The sequence below is a fragment of the Hyperoodon ampullatus genome, assembly GCF_949752795.1.
Source record: "Hyperoodon ampullatus genome assembly, chromosome: 18".
Classification (NCBI taxonomy): domain Eukaryota; kingdom Metazoa; phylum Chordata; class Mammalia; order Artiodactyla; family Ziphiidae; genus Hyperoodon; species Hyperoodon ampullatus.
In genome coordinates this window covers 50,824,578-50,840,168 of record NC_136931.1, presented here as the reverse complement: position 1 = coordinate 50,840,168, position 15,591 = coordinate 50,824,578, and the positions used below count along the sequence as shown (strand labels likewise).

At 51.9% G+C, this 15,591-nt stretch overlaps 1 protein-coding gene across 1 annotated transcript; it reads right to left on the bottom strand.

Annotated features, from left to right (window-relative positions):
• Window positions 1-3,611: 3,611 nt before the first annotated feature.
• On the bottom strand, window positions 3,612-15,385 carry CYP2S1 (cytochrome P450 family 2 subfamily S member 1; the record flags this gene model as incomplete). Its single annotated transcript, XM_079722929.1, has 9 exons — window positions 3,612-3,793; window positions 3,887-4,028; window positions 6,738-6,925; window positions 8,250-8,391; window positions 10,898-11,077; window positions 11,216-11,376; window positions 11,873-12,022; window positions 13,885-14,050; window positions 15,212-15,385. 9 exons carry the CDS (start codon window positions 15,383-15,385, stop codon window positions 3,612-3,614), a joined length of 1,485 nt encoding a protein of 494 aa, XP_079579055.1.
• Window positions 15,386-15,591: the final 206 nt, after the last annotated feature.

Below are 15,591 nucleotides of genomic sequence, written 5' to 3'. Positions count from 1 at the left end.
GTTCACAGAGAATTCCTGGCAATGGAAAGACATCTTGAGTAACACCCCAAAGATGCCAGCAGCCAAATCTGGGATGTGAAAAATGACACAGGGCAAATGACCCGTGTGACTAGTTTCTTGAAGAAATTAGTGACATTACCAAAGGGGAAAGGCGGGGAGGGATAAATTAGCAGTTTGGACTTAAAATATACACCCTACTATATATAAAATAGATAACCAGCAAGGACCTACTGTATAGCACAGGGAATTACTCAATATCTTGTAATAACCTATAATGGAAGAGAATATAAAAAAAGAATTATATATATTTATGTATATGTATAATTGAATCCCTGTGCTGTACATCTGAAAGTAACACAACATTGTAAATCAACTATATTTCAATAAAAATTCAAAAAATAAGTGGCATACAAAAGGTTGGGGAATGGTTACAGCTTTGGAAGACCTAAGCATCCAAATGAAGGCTGCAGGATGAGCCTTTGGATGTTGATTTGAACAAACACGCCTATGAAGTACATTTCTGCAACCATCAGGGAAACGTGAACACTAACACAGCAAAATTGCTAACTGTGATAGGTGTGAAAATGGGTATCTTGGTTGTGACTCTTAAAAAGTGGATTTTAGGGAATTCCCTGGTGGTCCAGTGGTTAGGACTCCACGCTTTCACTGCTGTGGGCCTGGGTTCAGTCAGGGAACTAAGATCCTGCAAGCCGTGTGGCCAAAAAAAAAAAAAAAAAACAGAGTGGATTTTAATGGGGAGTTATTTTCTTAATAAGTTAGGAGTCTTTGTTGGGCATAATGAAAGTTTTGGGTATAGATAGTGTGATGGTTATACATTGTGAATATATTTAATGCCACTGAATCATACACTTACAAGTGGTGAAAATGATAAATATTATGTTATGTATATTTTACATCCCCCCCTCAAAAAAAACCAAACTGAACACCACACTGATTGTAAATACTTTTACTTTGGGGTCCAATAATTATTGTTTAAGACATTTTGAGTTTTTGTTTTTCTTTTGCCTGCTACTGGAATCATCCTAATTCATGTCAACTTTCATATTGATGCAGTGCAAGGTCCATCCTTCCTCAAATAAATGAATTTGCTGGTGTTTCTGATCCCAAAGTTCCCTGAATGTGAATTTTGAGTGCAAAGGAAAGCAAGTCATTGCCTTAATTTAAAAGGAGGAAACCTCAAACCTCATTCATTCCTTTTCATATCACACTGACATAAAAAGTAGTAATAATAAATCCAAGAACTTAGCATGTATTTTGTTCCTATTAAGTTCCAGAATTTTTCACATCTCTTCTTTTAGGTTTGGCAAGTCTTTTAGATGCTAAATCCTCAGTGAAGGTGTCATCAACTAGAAAGTGGCAAAGTTAGGATCTGATCCCCATCGCATCTTTCTATTTTCCATCATATCACTGTTTTGTGCTACCTCTGTAGAATTTAAGCCAAAAAATAAAGCGATAACATCATGGAAAATTAAAAAAAAAAAAAAAGGGAAACTTTAGCTAACGATCTATGCATTGCTGAAGCATTCAGAGGTCGATGTCTGCAATTTATCTTTTTGTTTGTTTTTGGCCATGCGGCATGGCACACGGGATCTTAGTTCCCTGATCAGAGATTCGAACCTGCGCCTCCACAGTGGAAGTGCAGAGTCCTAACCACTGGACCGCCAGGGAATTCCCTGCAATTTATTCTGAAAAGCCTAAAACAATGAGCTGGCTGGGCAGGTGGAAAGAAATGTGCTAATGCAGCATGGCAACCAAAGTGGGAGAGCCTAGGCGTTAGCCCATGGGTATTCCCGTATAATCCCCTCAACTTTGCTGCATGTTTGAAAATTGTCATAATAAAATGTTGGGGGGGGGAATGTCCTTTACTATTAGAAATGTGTATTCAATCATTTTCTGAGATTTGCTTTAAAATCACTGTAAGAGAGTGATAGATGAAATAAAATTAGCCGAAAGTTGATGATTATCGAATGAGGTCCGGTCATGGGCCCACGGGTTCATTGTACTATATTCTCTCTACTGTTGTGTGTTTGAAAACTTCCTTATTAGATAATTGACAAAGAAAAAGATACTTCTGGCTCTCTAGTGAAGAGAAGGGAGGAGGGAAAGGGTGGCAGGAGAGGCCAGAGTGAGGGTAGGGTTTGTGTTTCGGCGTCTGCTTTCAGTTTGGGAGGGTGCCCGGGGTGGGAAGCGGTCACCTTCAGTTTTTCCCTAACCGAGGCCCCCCAACTCCCCTACCCGCACGCCTCCCACCCCCTGCCCTAGGCCTGCAGCTCTGCCCACCCCCCAACATCAGCCTCACCGGAAGTGAGGCCCAGGACAGCTCCCCTCCCCCCACCCTCCGCCACCTCCACATCTGCTACTGATGTCAACAGCCAGGGTAGGCGGGGGCCATGTTTTTTGGTTCCCGCCTAGCCTCCAGGGAGGGGTGGACCCCCCCATCCCCACTCCTTATGCACAATGATGGACACTGTCACACACATACTAGGCCCTGCCCTGGGCCAGAGACAAACTTTTATTGCCAAACGGGGACCTTCGAGTCACAAGGACGTCAGACCTGGCCTCTTCCCTGAAACGGGGAGTTGGAATCTGGCTCCATCCACTGGATCTAACTGGAGGCGGGTGGGGGGAGCAGGGGAGGTTTTCAACATGGTTATATAAGCTGGAGTGTGTGTGTGCGTGTGTGTGTGTGTGCGTGTGTGTGTGTGTGCGTGTGTGTGTGTGTGCGTGTGTGTGTTCCCCTGATCTGAGTTTCCACATATGTCCAAGTTTACTTTGTCCCCAGGCTTGTGCACAATTGCACACTGGGGTGTGTCTGTATTTGGGAGCATTTGGGGGATCAGGCTGCCTGGAAAGGGGTGCCCTCGAGGGCTGAAGGTGCGGAGGGGGCCAGGGCTGGGCCTCCGCGGGAGTCGTATATCTTAGCGGGAAGATACCCCGGAGGCGGGCAGGTGTCCCACATGGGTTGGCTGTGTGGTTCAGTGGTTGGGGGCATGTGGATGGCGACAGTCTTATGCCTGTATAGCGGTACGGTCACTTGAGGGCTGAGGACAGAGATGGTCTCTGTGGTGACATGAGCTGGCATGGGGCATGTTCTCTGCTCTAGGCTCCCAGAGACGGTGGCCCTGGTAAGTTTGACGAGTTAAGAGGGCATGTGGGCTGCAAACACTGTGGCTGTTTCCGTGGCTTGTGAAGGCGGCAGCTGAATCCCCATGCATGGGTTGTGGGTCCAGGGGAGCTGTGCTGTGTATGAGTTGGTGGGTTATCCGGGCATGTGGTTGTGATTCCAGATGGACTAAATTTATGTCAGTAGAAATCTGCGTGGCTGAGTTGCCTTGTGGCCCTCGTGGGTGTGTCTGGGTGTGTGGTTGCGTGGGCTGATGACCCTGTGGATGTGTAGGCTGAATATGTGTGACCGACTCTAGAGAACAGCTACAGATGTGCGAATGTGGCTGCCTGTGGTTTAGATGTGTGGCTCAGGAGACACAGCCATGTCCATGGCAACCGCCAAGGCTACTACCTCCCAAGTTTCCCTTCTTCATCTGGTCCACACGGGGGGGTGGGGGGTGGGGGTGGGGGGGGTGGGGTGGAGGTCAGCGGGGCCGGAATTGCAGCTGGAAGGCTTGGGGGATGTTGAAAAAGCCACTGACGGCTGGCTGGAGGCTCAGGGCACCCGGTGGGCATGGGTTCCCCAGCGAGAAGGCCTGCAGGATGGTGGTGAACAGGAGGAAGAGCTCGGTCCGAGCCAGGCCCTCCCCGAGGCAGACACGCTTACCTGGAAGAGAGACAGATGGCGCTGTGCCAGCCGTCCTCACACCCAGGCCTGTGGGAGGACCAGTGGGTGGACAGGGGCGGACCCAGCAGATACCTAAGGAGAAGGGCAGGAAGGACTTGTGCTTTTTGAACTTTCCGTCTGCATCCAGGAATCGTCCTGGGTTGAACTCCTCCGGCTGTGTGAAGACCTCGGGGTCATGCAGGATGGAGCCAAGGAGGGGGAAGACCTCTGTGCCCTGAGGGGAGATCATAACAAAACTACAAACATCCCTCACCCACCAGGCCTTCAGCCCTCGAGGGCAGAGCACAAGAGTCTGGTGTGTTGGGGAAACCGGTTCACAAAACATAGCGGCATCAATATTTATTGAGTGCTTATTATGTGTCAGGCACTTTATTAAGCATTATATATGTATTGCCTCATATGTAATAGGTACCTGTATTATACTCACACACACACACTCACAAACATACACACAAACTCACTAAATCTTTTTAACAAGTCTAGGGAACAGTTAGTAATATGATCCCATTTTAAAGATGGGGGAGGGACGTCCCTGGTGGCCCAGTGGCTAAGACTCCACGCTCCCAATGCAGGGGACTCAGGTTCGATCCCTGGCCAGGGAACTAGATCCCACATGCATGCCACAACTAAGAGTTCGCATGCCACAACTAAGGAGCCCTCTTGCCACAACTAAGACCCGGCACAACCAAATAAATAAATAAATAAATATTATAAAAAACCCAAACCAACGAAAGATAATGTCTTAGAGGCTGCTTATAGGGTGGGGAAGATAACTGTCCACTGGTTAAACAGGGTGCCAGGAACAGTCAGGTCTGTAACTGGGTAGTAAAAATGGATTAAAGGATAGGGCTAACACTGATGCAACAGTGTGGAATATTAAAAAAAAAAAAAAAAAAAAAAGGATGGGGGACTTCCCTGGTGGTCCAGTGGTTAAGACTCCGTGCTCACTACAGGGGGCACGGGTTCGATCCCTGGTCAGGGAACTAAGATCCTGCAAGTCGTGTGGTGCAGCCAAAACAAACAAACAAACAAAAAGTGGGAAAACAGAGGCCCAGAGAATTTAAGCAACTTGCCCAAAGCAACATTTGGACATGGCAGAGCTTGTTATTCTTACATTTGTTTTTAAACTTTGGGGCTATGTTGTGATTCAGCTGTGGCTGTCCTAAGGCACTTGGCTAAGAGCCCAGCTTTCTGCCACTATGATCTTCTGGAGGTGAAGGGTGGGTGGATGGGGGCTGCCCATGAAGGCTTCCCCCGCCCAGGTTTGGGGAGAGGGGCAGCCCCTTCTGCTGAGATCAGAGTCTCCATGTTCCCAGGACTGTGGTGGGGGGTGAAGGAAGGTAGGGAGTACAAGGAGAGGGCGAGGGATCCTCTCCCTTTGTTAGGGATTCTGGCTAATGGGGCTCTGAGTTGGGAAGGTGAGTGAGGCTTCAGGAAAAGGTCACGCTAATGTTGTTAAAATAAGAGAAAGGCAGAGAGCAGTGGTTAAAGCATAGGCTCTGGGTTCAAATCCTGCCCTACCGCTTGTAGGCTGGGAGAGCTTGCCAAGTCTTCTAACCTTTCAAGGCCTCAGTTTCCTCATTTGTAAAATGGGTGTGATAATGATGCTCTGAAGATTAAATAAGGTAATACATGTAAAGCATTTAGAATAATGCCTAGCACAGAGCAGATCCTCGATCACAGATGCCTGTTACTGCTATTATCATTATCAGTAGTTGCAAGAGTCATTGCTTTAGCAATAGTCGCTGCTGTGGTGTACATAGGAGCCCCACCCCCTGCATAAAGAGTTCATTCGGTGTTTTACAAGCATCATTTCACAGATTCCTTACAATCCCAAGATGATACTATTATTACTCCCATTTTAGAAGAGGAGGGACTTCCCTGGTGGCGCAGTGGTTAAGAATCCACCTGCCAAGGCAGGGGACATCGGTTCGAGCCCTGGTCCGGGAAGATCCCACATGCCACGGAGCAACTAAGCCCGTGCGCCACAACTACTGAGCCTGCGCTCTAGAGCCTGTGAGCCACAACTACTGAAGCCCGCGCGCCTAGAGCCTGTGCCCTGCAACAAGAGAAGCCACCGCAATGAGAAGCCCGCGCACCGCAACAAAGAGCAGCCCCCGCTCGCCACAACTAGAGAAGGCCCGCGCGAAACGGAGACCCAACGCAGCCAAACATATATAAATAAATTACTTAATTTAAAAGAAAAAGAAAAGAAGAGGAGTAGATGGAAGTTCAGAGGGTGAAGTGATTTGCCCAAGGTCTCAGCTAGAAAACAGCAGGACTGGATTCTAACCGCTATGAACTGGATTCTAACCGCTATGAACTGGATTCTAACCGCTATGAACTGGATTCTACAATGAAGCTCAAGGAGGGAGCTGCTTGCCCGGAAGGCACCTTCTGTTTCCAGGGAGAGGTCGCCCCCTGGTGGTGCTGGTTCTGAGTTGCTCTGGAATGAAGGGGCAGGAACTGAGTGAGAGAGAGAGAGAGAGAGAGAGAGAGAGAGAGTGTGTGTGTGTGTGTGTGTGTGTGTGTGTGTGTGTGGAAGAAGGAAGAGCCTGATCGCGTTTGCAGCCGGGTGGAGGGTGAGGGCCTCCGTTGGCCCTCAGTCCTCAAATTGCTTCCCTGCCTGCCACCATTGGAAGTAGGTAGAATTAGGATCCGTTGGACACATGGGGGAAACCGAGGCTCAGAGACAGAGTCAAAAGGCAAGAAAAATGTACACAGAAAGAAACAAAGAGAGGTGCAGAGACAGGGACACAGAAAAAGAGAGGAAGATGTCAGCCAGAGAGGAGAGAGAAAGAGGAAGAAGATGCAGAGAGACAAACTGACCAAGACCCAGAAAAAGAGACAAAGATAGCAATGGACTCAGGCCCTCAGGCCCAAAACAGAGATACCGCTGGGCCTGGCTGACCCGCACACCCACCTGGGGCAGGGTGTACCCCCGGAAGTGGGTGGTCTTGACGAGGGCTCGGGGCATTCCCATGGGTACAAGCGCCAGCAGCCGCTGCGCCTCATGCAGAACCGCGTCCGTGTAGGGGAGGCGGGCTCGGTCCTTCAGGCTTGGCGCCTGGCCGGGCCCCAGCTCCCGTGTCAGCTCCGCCTGCACACGCTCTGCACCCAAGAAGAGGAGGGTTGGAGGTCAAAAGTGGGGCGGGGCCCTGCGACCCTCCCCTCGGACGCCCCATCTTCTTTATTTTTTAAGGTTTATTTATTTATTTATTTGGCCGTGCCACACGGATCTTAGTTCCCCAAGCAGGGATTGAACCCGGGCCCTCGGCAGTGAAAGTGCGGAGTCCCAGCCACTGGACCGCCAGGGAGTTCCCGGACACTCCATCTTCCTGAGCAGCTGTGGTTAGGGGTGAGGCTGGCGGGCAGGGAGGAAGAGTCCTCCAGCCCTCTGCAGCCCAGGTCCCACACATCCCATGTGGTGGGCATCCCATCTCTCCTCTTTCAATTCCCATAGCAATCCTGTGAGGCGGGGGACCATAATCTAGCCCCATTTCCCAGATAAGGACACTGAGGCCTAGTGAGCTGAAATAGCAGCTAACTCCTCGATTCCACCAAGGCACCCAGGTCCCATCTTCCAGGTCAGCCCACGCCACTGGCTCGACAGCACTGGACACAGCTGCGTGACCCTGAAATGCTGGAGTTCCTTGGGGCACATTCCCAGCCCTGCCTCACCCACTTACCCTCCCTCACCAACACAGCTTCAGGTCTTGCCTGTGCCCTGATAACCCCAATTTGTTTCTTATCTCCAGTCCTGATCCAGGTGTCTCGTGGCCTTCTGGATGCCTCCCCCTGGTGGTTCCAGGTCCCTCACACTCAAATTGTCCCCAAATGGCTTCAGCATCTCCCCTGAAATAGCTCCTTATCCCTCCTGTCCCCATCTCAGGGTGGCCTCATGGTCCCCCGGTCCCCTGGCCAGAGCCCTGGGCCTGTCCTTGGATGCCTCCCTCCCTTGTCATTCTCCACCACCTGCCTACTTGGACCCCTCTCTCCTCCCCATAGCTTGGCCCAACCCTGTTTGTTCTCTCCGGCCTAGGTCCCTACCTGGTCTTCTGCCCTGGGCTCCTGGCATACTCTTTCAGACCCTACAACTTACCTCTTCATGACAGACCAAAGGATTTTTCTAAAATGCTCATTTGTCCCTGCCCTCCCCTGCTCAACGACCTTCCATGGCTCCCCATGGCTCAGGATTAGGTGCACAATGTACCACCAAGGCAGCAAGGCCGGAGACGCCTCCTGCCTCATTTCTCATTTTGCTAGACCTCTCACTGCAGCTGGCAGTCCACAGACTTCTTGCTCTTCAGACGCCCTGGATGCCAGCTCATTCTCGCCTCCAGGCTCTGGCTCAGGCTGTCCACTCCCCTAAACATTCTTCCTCTCGAGCCCTCCCTCCTGTTCCCAGGGCCTGGCTGGTGGAGAAGCTTCCTACCTTGGACCTGAGGATATTTCAGCAGGAGCAGGAGAGTGTAGCGAATCGTGGTGCTGACTGTCACCGTCCCGGCGAACAACAGATAAGTGACCGTCATCAGCAAGTTCTTGTCAGTGAATTCTGTGTTTGGGTCTTGCTTCTCCTGGGGGAAACCAGGCAGAGGGGCTCAGAGAACACAGGCTGAGGGGAGTAGAGACCCAGCACAGCCAGGTTTGGGGTGCAGCACAGCAAGTTATAACTTTGTCAGGGAGTTTAAATAAATGTGTGAGGAAGTTGGGAAGTGGGCTCTTGATATTATTCTCTCGGGGTGAAATGTTTTAAAAATGAAACAGAGGGGCTTCCTGGTGGCACAGTGGTTGAGAGTCCGCCTGCCGATGCAGGGGACATGGGTTCGCGCCCCGGTCTGGGAAGATCCCACTTGCCGCGGAACGGCTGGGCCCGTGAGCCATGGCCACTGAGCCTGCGCGTCAGGAGTTTGTGCTCCGCAGCGGGAGAGGCCACAACAGTGAGAGGCCTGTGTACCACAAAAAAAACAAAAACAAAAACAAAACAAAACAAATGAAAGAGAGTGGCCACTATAAAATGAACAAACAAACAAACAAACAGAAAATGACAAGTGTTGGTGGAGACATGGAGAAACTGGAACCTCTGTCGCCAAGGGGGTAGGTATAGAAAAGGGTGCAGCTGTTACGGCAAATGGTACAGCGGTTCCTCAAAAAAGTAAAATAGATTTACCGTGTGATCCAGCGGTTCCAATTCTGGGGATTTATCCAGAAGGGTAGAAAGCAGGATCTTGTAGAACATTTGTATACCTATGTTCATAGCAGCATTATTCATAATAGCCAAAAGGTGAAAGCAACCAAGTGTCCACTGACAGATGAATGGATAAAGAAAATGTGCTATATCCACACAGTGGAATATGATTCAGCCTTAAGAAGGAAGGAAATCTTGTCACATGCTACAATGTGAATGAAACTTGACATTATGCTAAGTGAGATAAGCCACAAAAGGAGAAATACTGTGTGATCCCACTTATATGAGGTCCCTAGAGTAGGCAAATTCATAGAGTAAGGAAGTAGGAGGGTGGGGGCTGAGGGCTGGGGGAGGGAAGGATGGGGATCTGTTGTTTAATGGGTATAGAATTTCAGTTTTGCAAGTTGAAAGTGTTCTGGAGATGGATGGTGGTCGTGTGAGTATCTAACACCACTGAACTGTACACTTGAAAATGGCTAAGTTGGTAAGTTTTATGTTATGTGTATTTTACTATAATTAAATTAAAAAAAATTTTTTTTGGCCATGCCACATGGCTTGTGGGATCCTAGTTTCCTGACCAGGGATCAAACCCAGGCCTCCTGCAGCGGAAGCACGGAGTCCTAACCACTGGACCGCCAGGGAATTCCCATTCCCTTTCATTTCTTAAATTAAAAAGATTTAATTATATTTGAGATTAACAGATACACACTACTATATATAAAATAGATAAACAACAAGGACCTACTGTATAGCACAGGGAACTATATTTAATGTCTTACAATAACCTACAATGGAAAAGAAGCTGAAAAGAATATATATATGATTCAGTTTCATATATATTTTTATATATAAAACCGAATCACTCTGCTGTATACCTGAAACATTATAAATCAACTATACTTCAGTAAAAAAATAAAAATTATAAAAATTCGGGGGACTTCCCTGGTGGCACAGTGGTTAAGAATCCGCCTGACAACGCAGGGAATACGGGTTCGAGCCCTGGTCCGGGAAGATCCCACGTGCCGCGGAGCAACTAAGCCCACGTGCCACAACTACTGAGCCTGTGCTCTAGAGCCCGCGAGCCACAACTACTGAGCCCGTGTGCTACAACTACTCTAGAGCCCGTGCTCCACAACAAGAGAAGCCACTGCAATGAGAAGCCCAAGCACCACAATGAAGAGTAGCCTCCACTCGCCGCAACTAGAGAAAGGCTGCGCACAGCAACGAAGGTCCAACGCAGCCAAAAATAAATAAATAAATAAAAATAAATTTATTAAAAAAAAATTCGGGAATTCTCTGGCTGTCCAGTTGTAGGTCTCCGTGCTTTCACTGCCGAGGGCCCAGGTTCAATCTCTGGTTGGGAGCTAAGATCCCACAAGCCACATGGTAACCCCCCCCCCCAAAAAAAAGGGCCACAGAGTTAAGGAAAAAAATCTCTCTCTCCATGAACAGGGCTGCTGCATTTATTCAAAGGATGTGGCCCTGAATATCTCCCATAATTGCAAAGTATGTACAGTTCAAAACTAGTTATTTCCACAGGGGTCATCTTAATTCTAATTTTCTCATATGATAATTGTTCTCACATAATTAATAAAGAGGACTTTATTAGTCTAATTAGACATTGCAAGGTTTCGTAAGTAAACGACTAATTCATAGGAACTTTCCTGTGTGGGTTGGGGGAAGTCATGGTGGGGATTGCTGGTGGCAGGTCACTGGGCATGAGGCCTGGGCAGGGGGCTGAGGTTGGAGGGAGGAGAAAAAGGAGAGATGCAAGTGACACAGACACACATTCACAGAGCGACATGCAGAGAGAAAGAAGGAGGGTGACAGAGTGTCCCCGCTATACCCGGGTGTAGGGGCTGGCCAGGAGGCCCCCAACCCTAAGCTTCCCCCACCTTTGCCATCTTCAGCAAGAAGGCATCCACAACATCACGTGCGGGGCCTGAGTCATCCAGGCTCCTCTGGTGCCGCTGTATCTGCTGGACGGCGAAGGCAGCCAGAGTGCACACTTGGCCAAGGAACTGCGTGTAGGGGCCCGGGAGGCGCTGCAGGAGCCGGGAGAACATCTCGTAGGTCTGTGGGGGGACGGGCAGCCGTTTTCACGGGGGCCTGGCCCTGCACCAGGGCAGAGGGGCGGGTGGACAGGGCGCTCTGGGGTTACCTGAAAGAGGTGGGCAGGAGCCTTTGGAGAGAGAGGGGTCCCACCCCCTTACCTGGGCCCACGGGGAGCTGACCCCCACGACGATGCCACTAGCCGCCCGGACCATGGCCTGGAACTCCTTGTCGTCATAGGGGAAGCGGAGGCGGAAGACGAGGGAGCAGGTGACGTTGGAGGTGGCCTGGGCCAGCAGCAGTGAGGGGTCAAAAGGCCTTCCTGGGGAGGAGGGGACAGGGAGGGGAGTTGTGATGGAGACGGGCAGAGGGGCGCTGTCGTAGGGCGGAGCTGGTCCATGGAGATGGAGTGGGGGCCAGACCCGACCGGAAAGAGACAGACAGAGAGAGGGAGACAGAGACAGGGAAAGAGAGAGTGAGACACGGAGAGAGACAGAGAAAGACAGAGGCAGACTTACAGGAGAGAAAGACAGAAAAATAGGGACTTCCCTGGTGGTGCAGTGGTTAAGACTCCGCACTTCCAATGCAGGGGGCACGGGTCTGATCCCTGGTGGGGGAACTAAGATCCCACATGCTGCATAGCCAAAACAAAAAAGAGAAGAGGCAGAAAGAGTGACGTGACAGTACGAGGGACACAGAGACCCTCAGGGAGACAGCAGGACATTGGCAGAAGGTGGAGGAGGAGAGAGGTGGAGTGACTAGAGTCCCCAGCCCAGTCCGCGAGGGAAGGCCCTGCCACACTCGGGCGCCCTGCTGACCTTTGGTCCTCCGGAGCGCCTCCACCAGACACTGGGCCTCCGCCTGGATCAGCTCCTCACCTTCTCGTTTCCCCATGCCCAGGTCCCGCAGGGCCAGCATGGTGAACTTCCTCAGCTGCCTCCATCGCTCCCCATTAGAGAAGAAAACCCCTGCGCAGAAGGCTAGACTCAAGGAGGGACCAGCCCTCCCCCGTTCCCCAGGATTCCTCCCTTCCTCCCAGTGAGGTGCCCTGTCCTGAGTCCATATGAGCCTAGCCCAAGGAGGAGGACTCACGAGGTGCTCAGTAATTGCCTAACCTGAGGGTGACCTTCTCCTGAGGACTTGCTATCTGGGATTATCCAGGCTCCCCGTGTTCTGTGATTCACCAGCGTGAGTGAAGATTTCTTCCTTCCTTCTGGCTATCCATCTTTTTATTCCTCCATTCACCCACTCATCCATTTATCATGCCTTCCTCTTTCCTCTTTCTCCCTCCCTCCCACCCTTCTATCCATCCATCCATCCATCCATCCCAACATTTATGGAGTATTATTGGGTCCCATGCCCCATGCCAACTGGAGGTTGAGAAGGGAGGGAGGAGGATGGAAGTGCACTGTTTTCCTCCTTATCCAAGAGGCCTGGACAGTCCCTTCCCTGGTCTGAGCTGTTTCCACTTGTAGAATGCCAGTCTACAGCGGCCTTCTGGACGCCTCCTCCTGGATGTCCCCTGCCCACCCATCCCTCCACTGTGTCCCAAACTGGCCTCAGCATCTCTCTTCCTCATCTCAGCCGCCGAACATCCCATCCCCTGGCTAGAGCCCTGCATTCCTCTCCCAACCACCTCCCCTCCCCAACTCAACGGCCCCAGACCTGGTCCAGCCCAGTCCCCTTGCTGGGCTCCCACACAGCAACCAGAGGATCTTTCTAACTCTGACTCTATCCTTTCCCAGAAAAACCCAAAGTCCAAACTCTGGCTTGACTCGGGCCCTGCATGATCAGGCTCTGAAGACTTCTCCAGCTTTGCTACTAATTCAATTGCACTGGCTTTTCTCACTTCCTCAAAAGTGCCAGGATGCCCCCTCTAGGCCTTTGCCCCGGCTGTTCCCTCTGCCTGGATCACTCACCTCTTCGTTCTCTCTGAACTAACTCCACTCAGCCTTCAGGTCTCAGTTCAAATGTCAACTCCGCTAGGAAGCCTTCTCTGATTCCTCCCATTCTCCTCTCCAAATCCCTCTGCTCCCCTGGCCAGTAAAGGTCCCCTGTGTCCTGCTCTTAAGGCTGTACCTCTCATTTTAGAAATCTAGTCTCTCCCTCCATTGTCTTATTGCAAAGCCCACATGTCCCACAGTAAGACATGTCACCACATCTGTCACCTCTGTGTCCCCAGTACCAAGACAGGTGTAATGAAAATTTGTCAGTTGATGAGTGAATGCTTCTTCCCTCACCTCCATGCTTTTGTACGTGCTGGTCTCTCTGCCTGGAACACCCTTCCCACTCATCCTATGAGTCTCAGCTCACACACCCTGTCTTTTAGGAAGACGTCCTGGACAATCTCCACCCGACAGGCTGGGCCAGGCGCCTCCTCCAGTTCCTCTCTGGACTGCCACTGTCTAGTGACAGGTCTGTTTCTTCCTAACCCATGCGCTCTGGGAGCAGGACTGAGGCTGTTTATTCAAGGCTGTGTTCCCTGGAGCGCCCAGCACCGGCTTCCAGCTTTCGGTCTTAACAGAGAATAGTGTGTACATTCTGAGCGTTTGCCCACTAATCCCCAGTGCCTCAAATGCTCTGCCTCTTCCTCCCAGCCCTGGGGCTTCGCCTGGAACATTAATAACACGACTACAACCAGGTAACTAATGAGTGCTTCCTTCGTGCCATCCTCAGTACAATCCTATGCACTAGGCACTGTCATCATCCCATTTAAGATGAGAAAACAGAGGCCCAGAGACACTGAACCGCATGGAAGGTCACATACCAGAAAGTGGTGGCAGGCTCTGAGTGAAGGACCCAGCAGCCTCCAGCTCCCCTTTGGACTCACCATGGCCATCAAAGGTCCCGTTCAGTGTTGCCACCAAACCCCGTCCGCTGAAAGCCTCGGCCTGACCTCCCAGGGCCTCCTGCACAGCCTCGCGCCCAACCAGGACCACCACGCGCCGCCAGGGTCCCAGGTACACGGTGAACACTGGTCCATACTTCTTACTCAGCTGGGAGCAGGGACCGAGAAGGGGTGAGTGACGTGGGGAAGGCTGCTGCCTTTTAAAGTCTTATGTCCATCGTGGCCCCTGTCGCTGGATGAGCCACCTAAGAGGAGCCCCTCCTGCCTCGCCCCAAACTGAAGCAGTCCCTTTGGAAGACTCAGTTCTTGTTTTGCACCAAGCTCCCAGCATTTCACCCCCCTCCCCCACAAGAGTCCTCCTTCCTCAAACTCCCTCACCCAACACACTCTCTGGTCCCCCTTCCCTTACCCCCTGCAGAGCCCTAACTTCTGACACTGGGACAGCCCAGAACCCACCCCTGCTCCCACAGCACAGACCTACAGCAGCAAAAATGGGCAGCTGCAGCTGTGGCCTCTCATAATCTCTCCCATCTCCCATCCCCGAAAAAAAAAAAAAAACCCCAAAAGACTAACTACCCCTTTCAATCACTGCTAAATCCTCAAATTCTGGAGCAGCTTCCACCGAGGACTGGTACCACGATCGCTGCCCGCTCCTTGCCATGTCTGGAATACATCAAATTCTGTCTCTCTCTCCTTCCTTTCTCTGTCCCAGGAACTTCCAGCTCCCTCCCTCCTAGCTGAGCTCCGCCTATCCCCCCCTCCCCCAGCCCCCCAGCCCCATCGCTCTCCGCAGACAGATTCCTGGACTCCTCCAGCCTCTGCCTCCAGCTCCCCCGGGGACACCCTCTCTTTTTTATCCTCTGCCCCCTCCTCAGGATACTCACGTGTATCTCCCCACTACCTCTCCCTCTGGGTCAAGCCACCACCATCACACCATCAGTTTCTCTTCTGCTTGAGGACTCGTCTCTCTCACCTTTGGTTCCCTGCCCCCCTCCCCTTTCCCAACCTTCCCAGGATTCCGCCAGTCTCTCTAACCCGGGACTCCTGGCCCTCTGGAGCCTGCTTTCCAGCTCTCACGCCGTCTCCAGGATTCGGGGGGCAGGATTCTGCTCCTCCTAGCCTGGGTGCCCCACCCCCTCTCCCTGCGACTCCCCCAACTCTCTCAGCTCTGCCCTGGGACCCTTCATCCGCATCCCCTAGGATACCTAAGGGCCTCTCTGCGTGGTTTGTCTTCCTGGGGTCCCCTCCCTCTCCTGGCCCTGGTACCCTCCCACCCCCTCCTAGCCAGGGCGTCGACGCGGCCCCTCACCCGTAAGAGCCCCAAGTACAGCGCCCCAGGCCGGAGCTGCAGGAGGTTCCCCAGCAGCGGCAGCGGCGTGGGCCCAGGGGGCAGGTGGCCTCGCGTCCGGGTCCCAGACAGCGCCAGCGCCAGCAGCAGCAGCGCCAGCAGCAGCAGCAGCGCCCAGGTGCCCGCCGCCTCCATCTCGGCAGGTCGTCTGCGGGCTCCCAGACGCTCCACGCGGCTGGGCCAGCTGGGGGCAGGTGCCGGGCGGCTGCTTCCCCGAAGAAATCTGGCGGAGGGAGGCGGGGCAGCTAGCCTTTCCCCCTGCCTCCGGGCAGGATTCTCTCCCCGCCGCCGGATTTTTTTCTCCCAGACCACCGCCGCCGCCGCCTGGTGTCCGGGACACA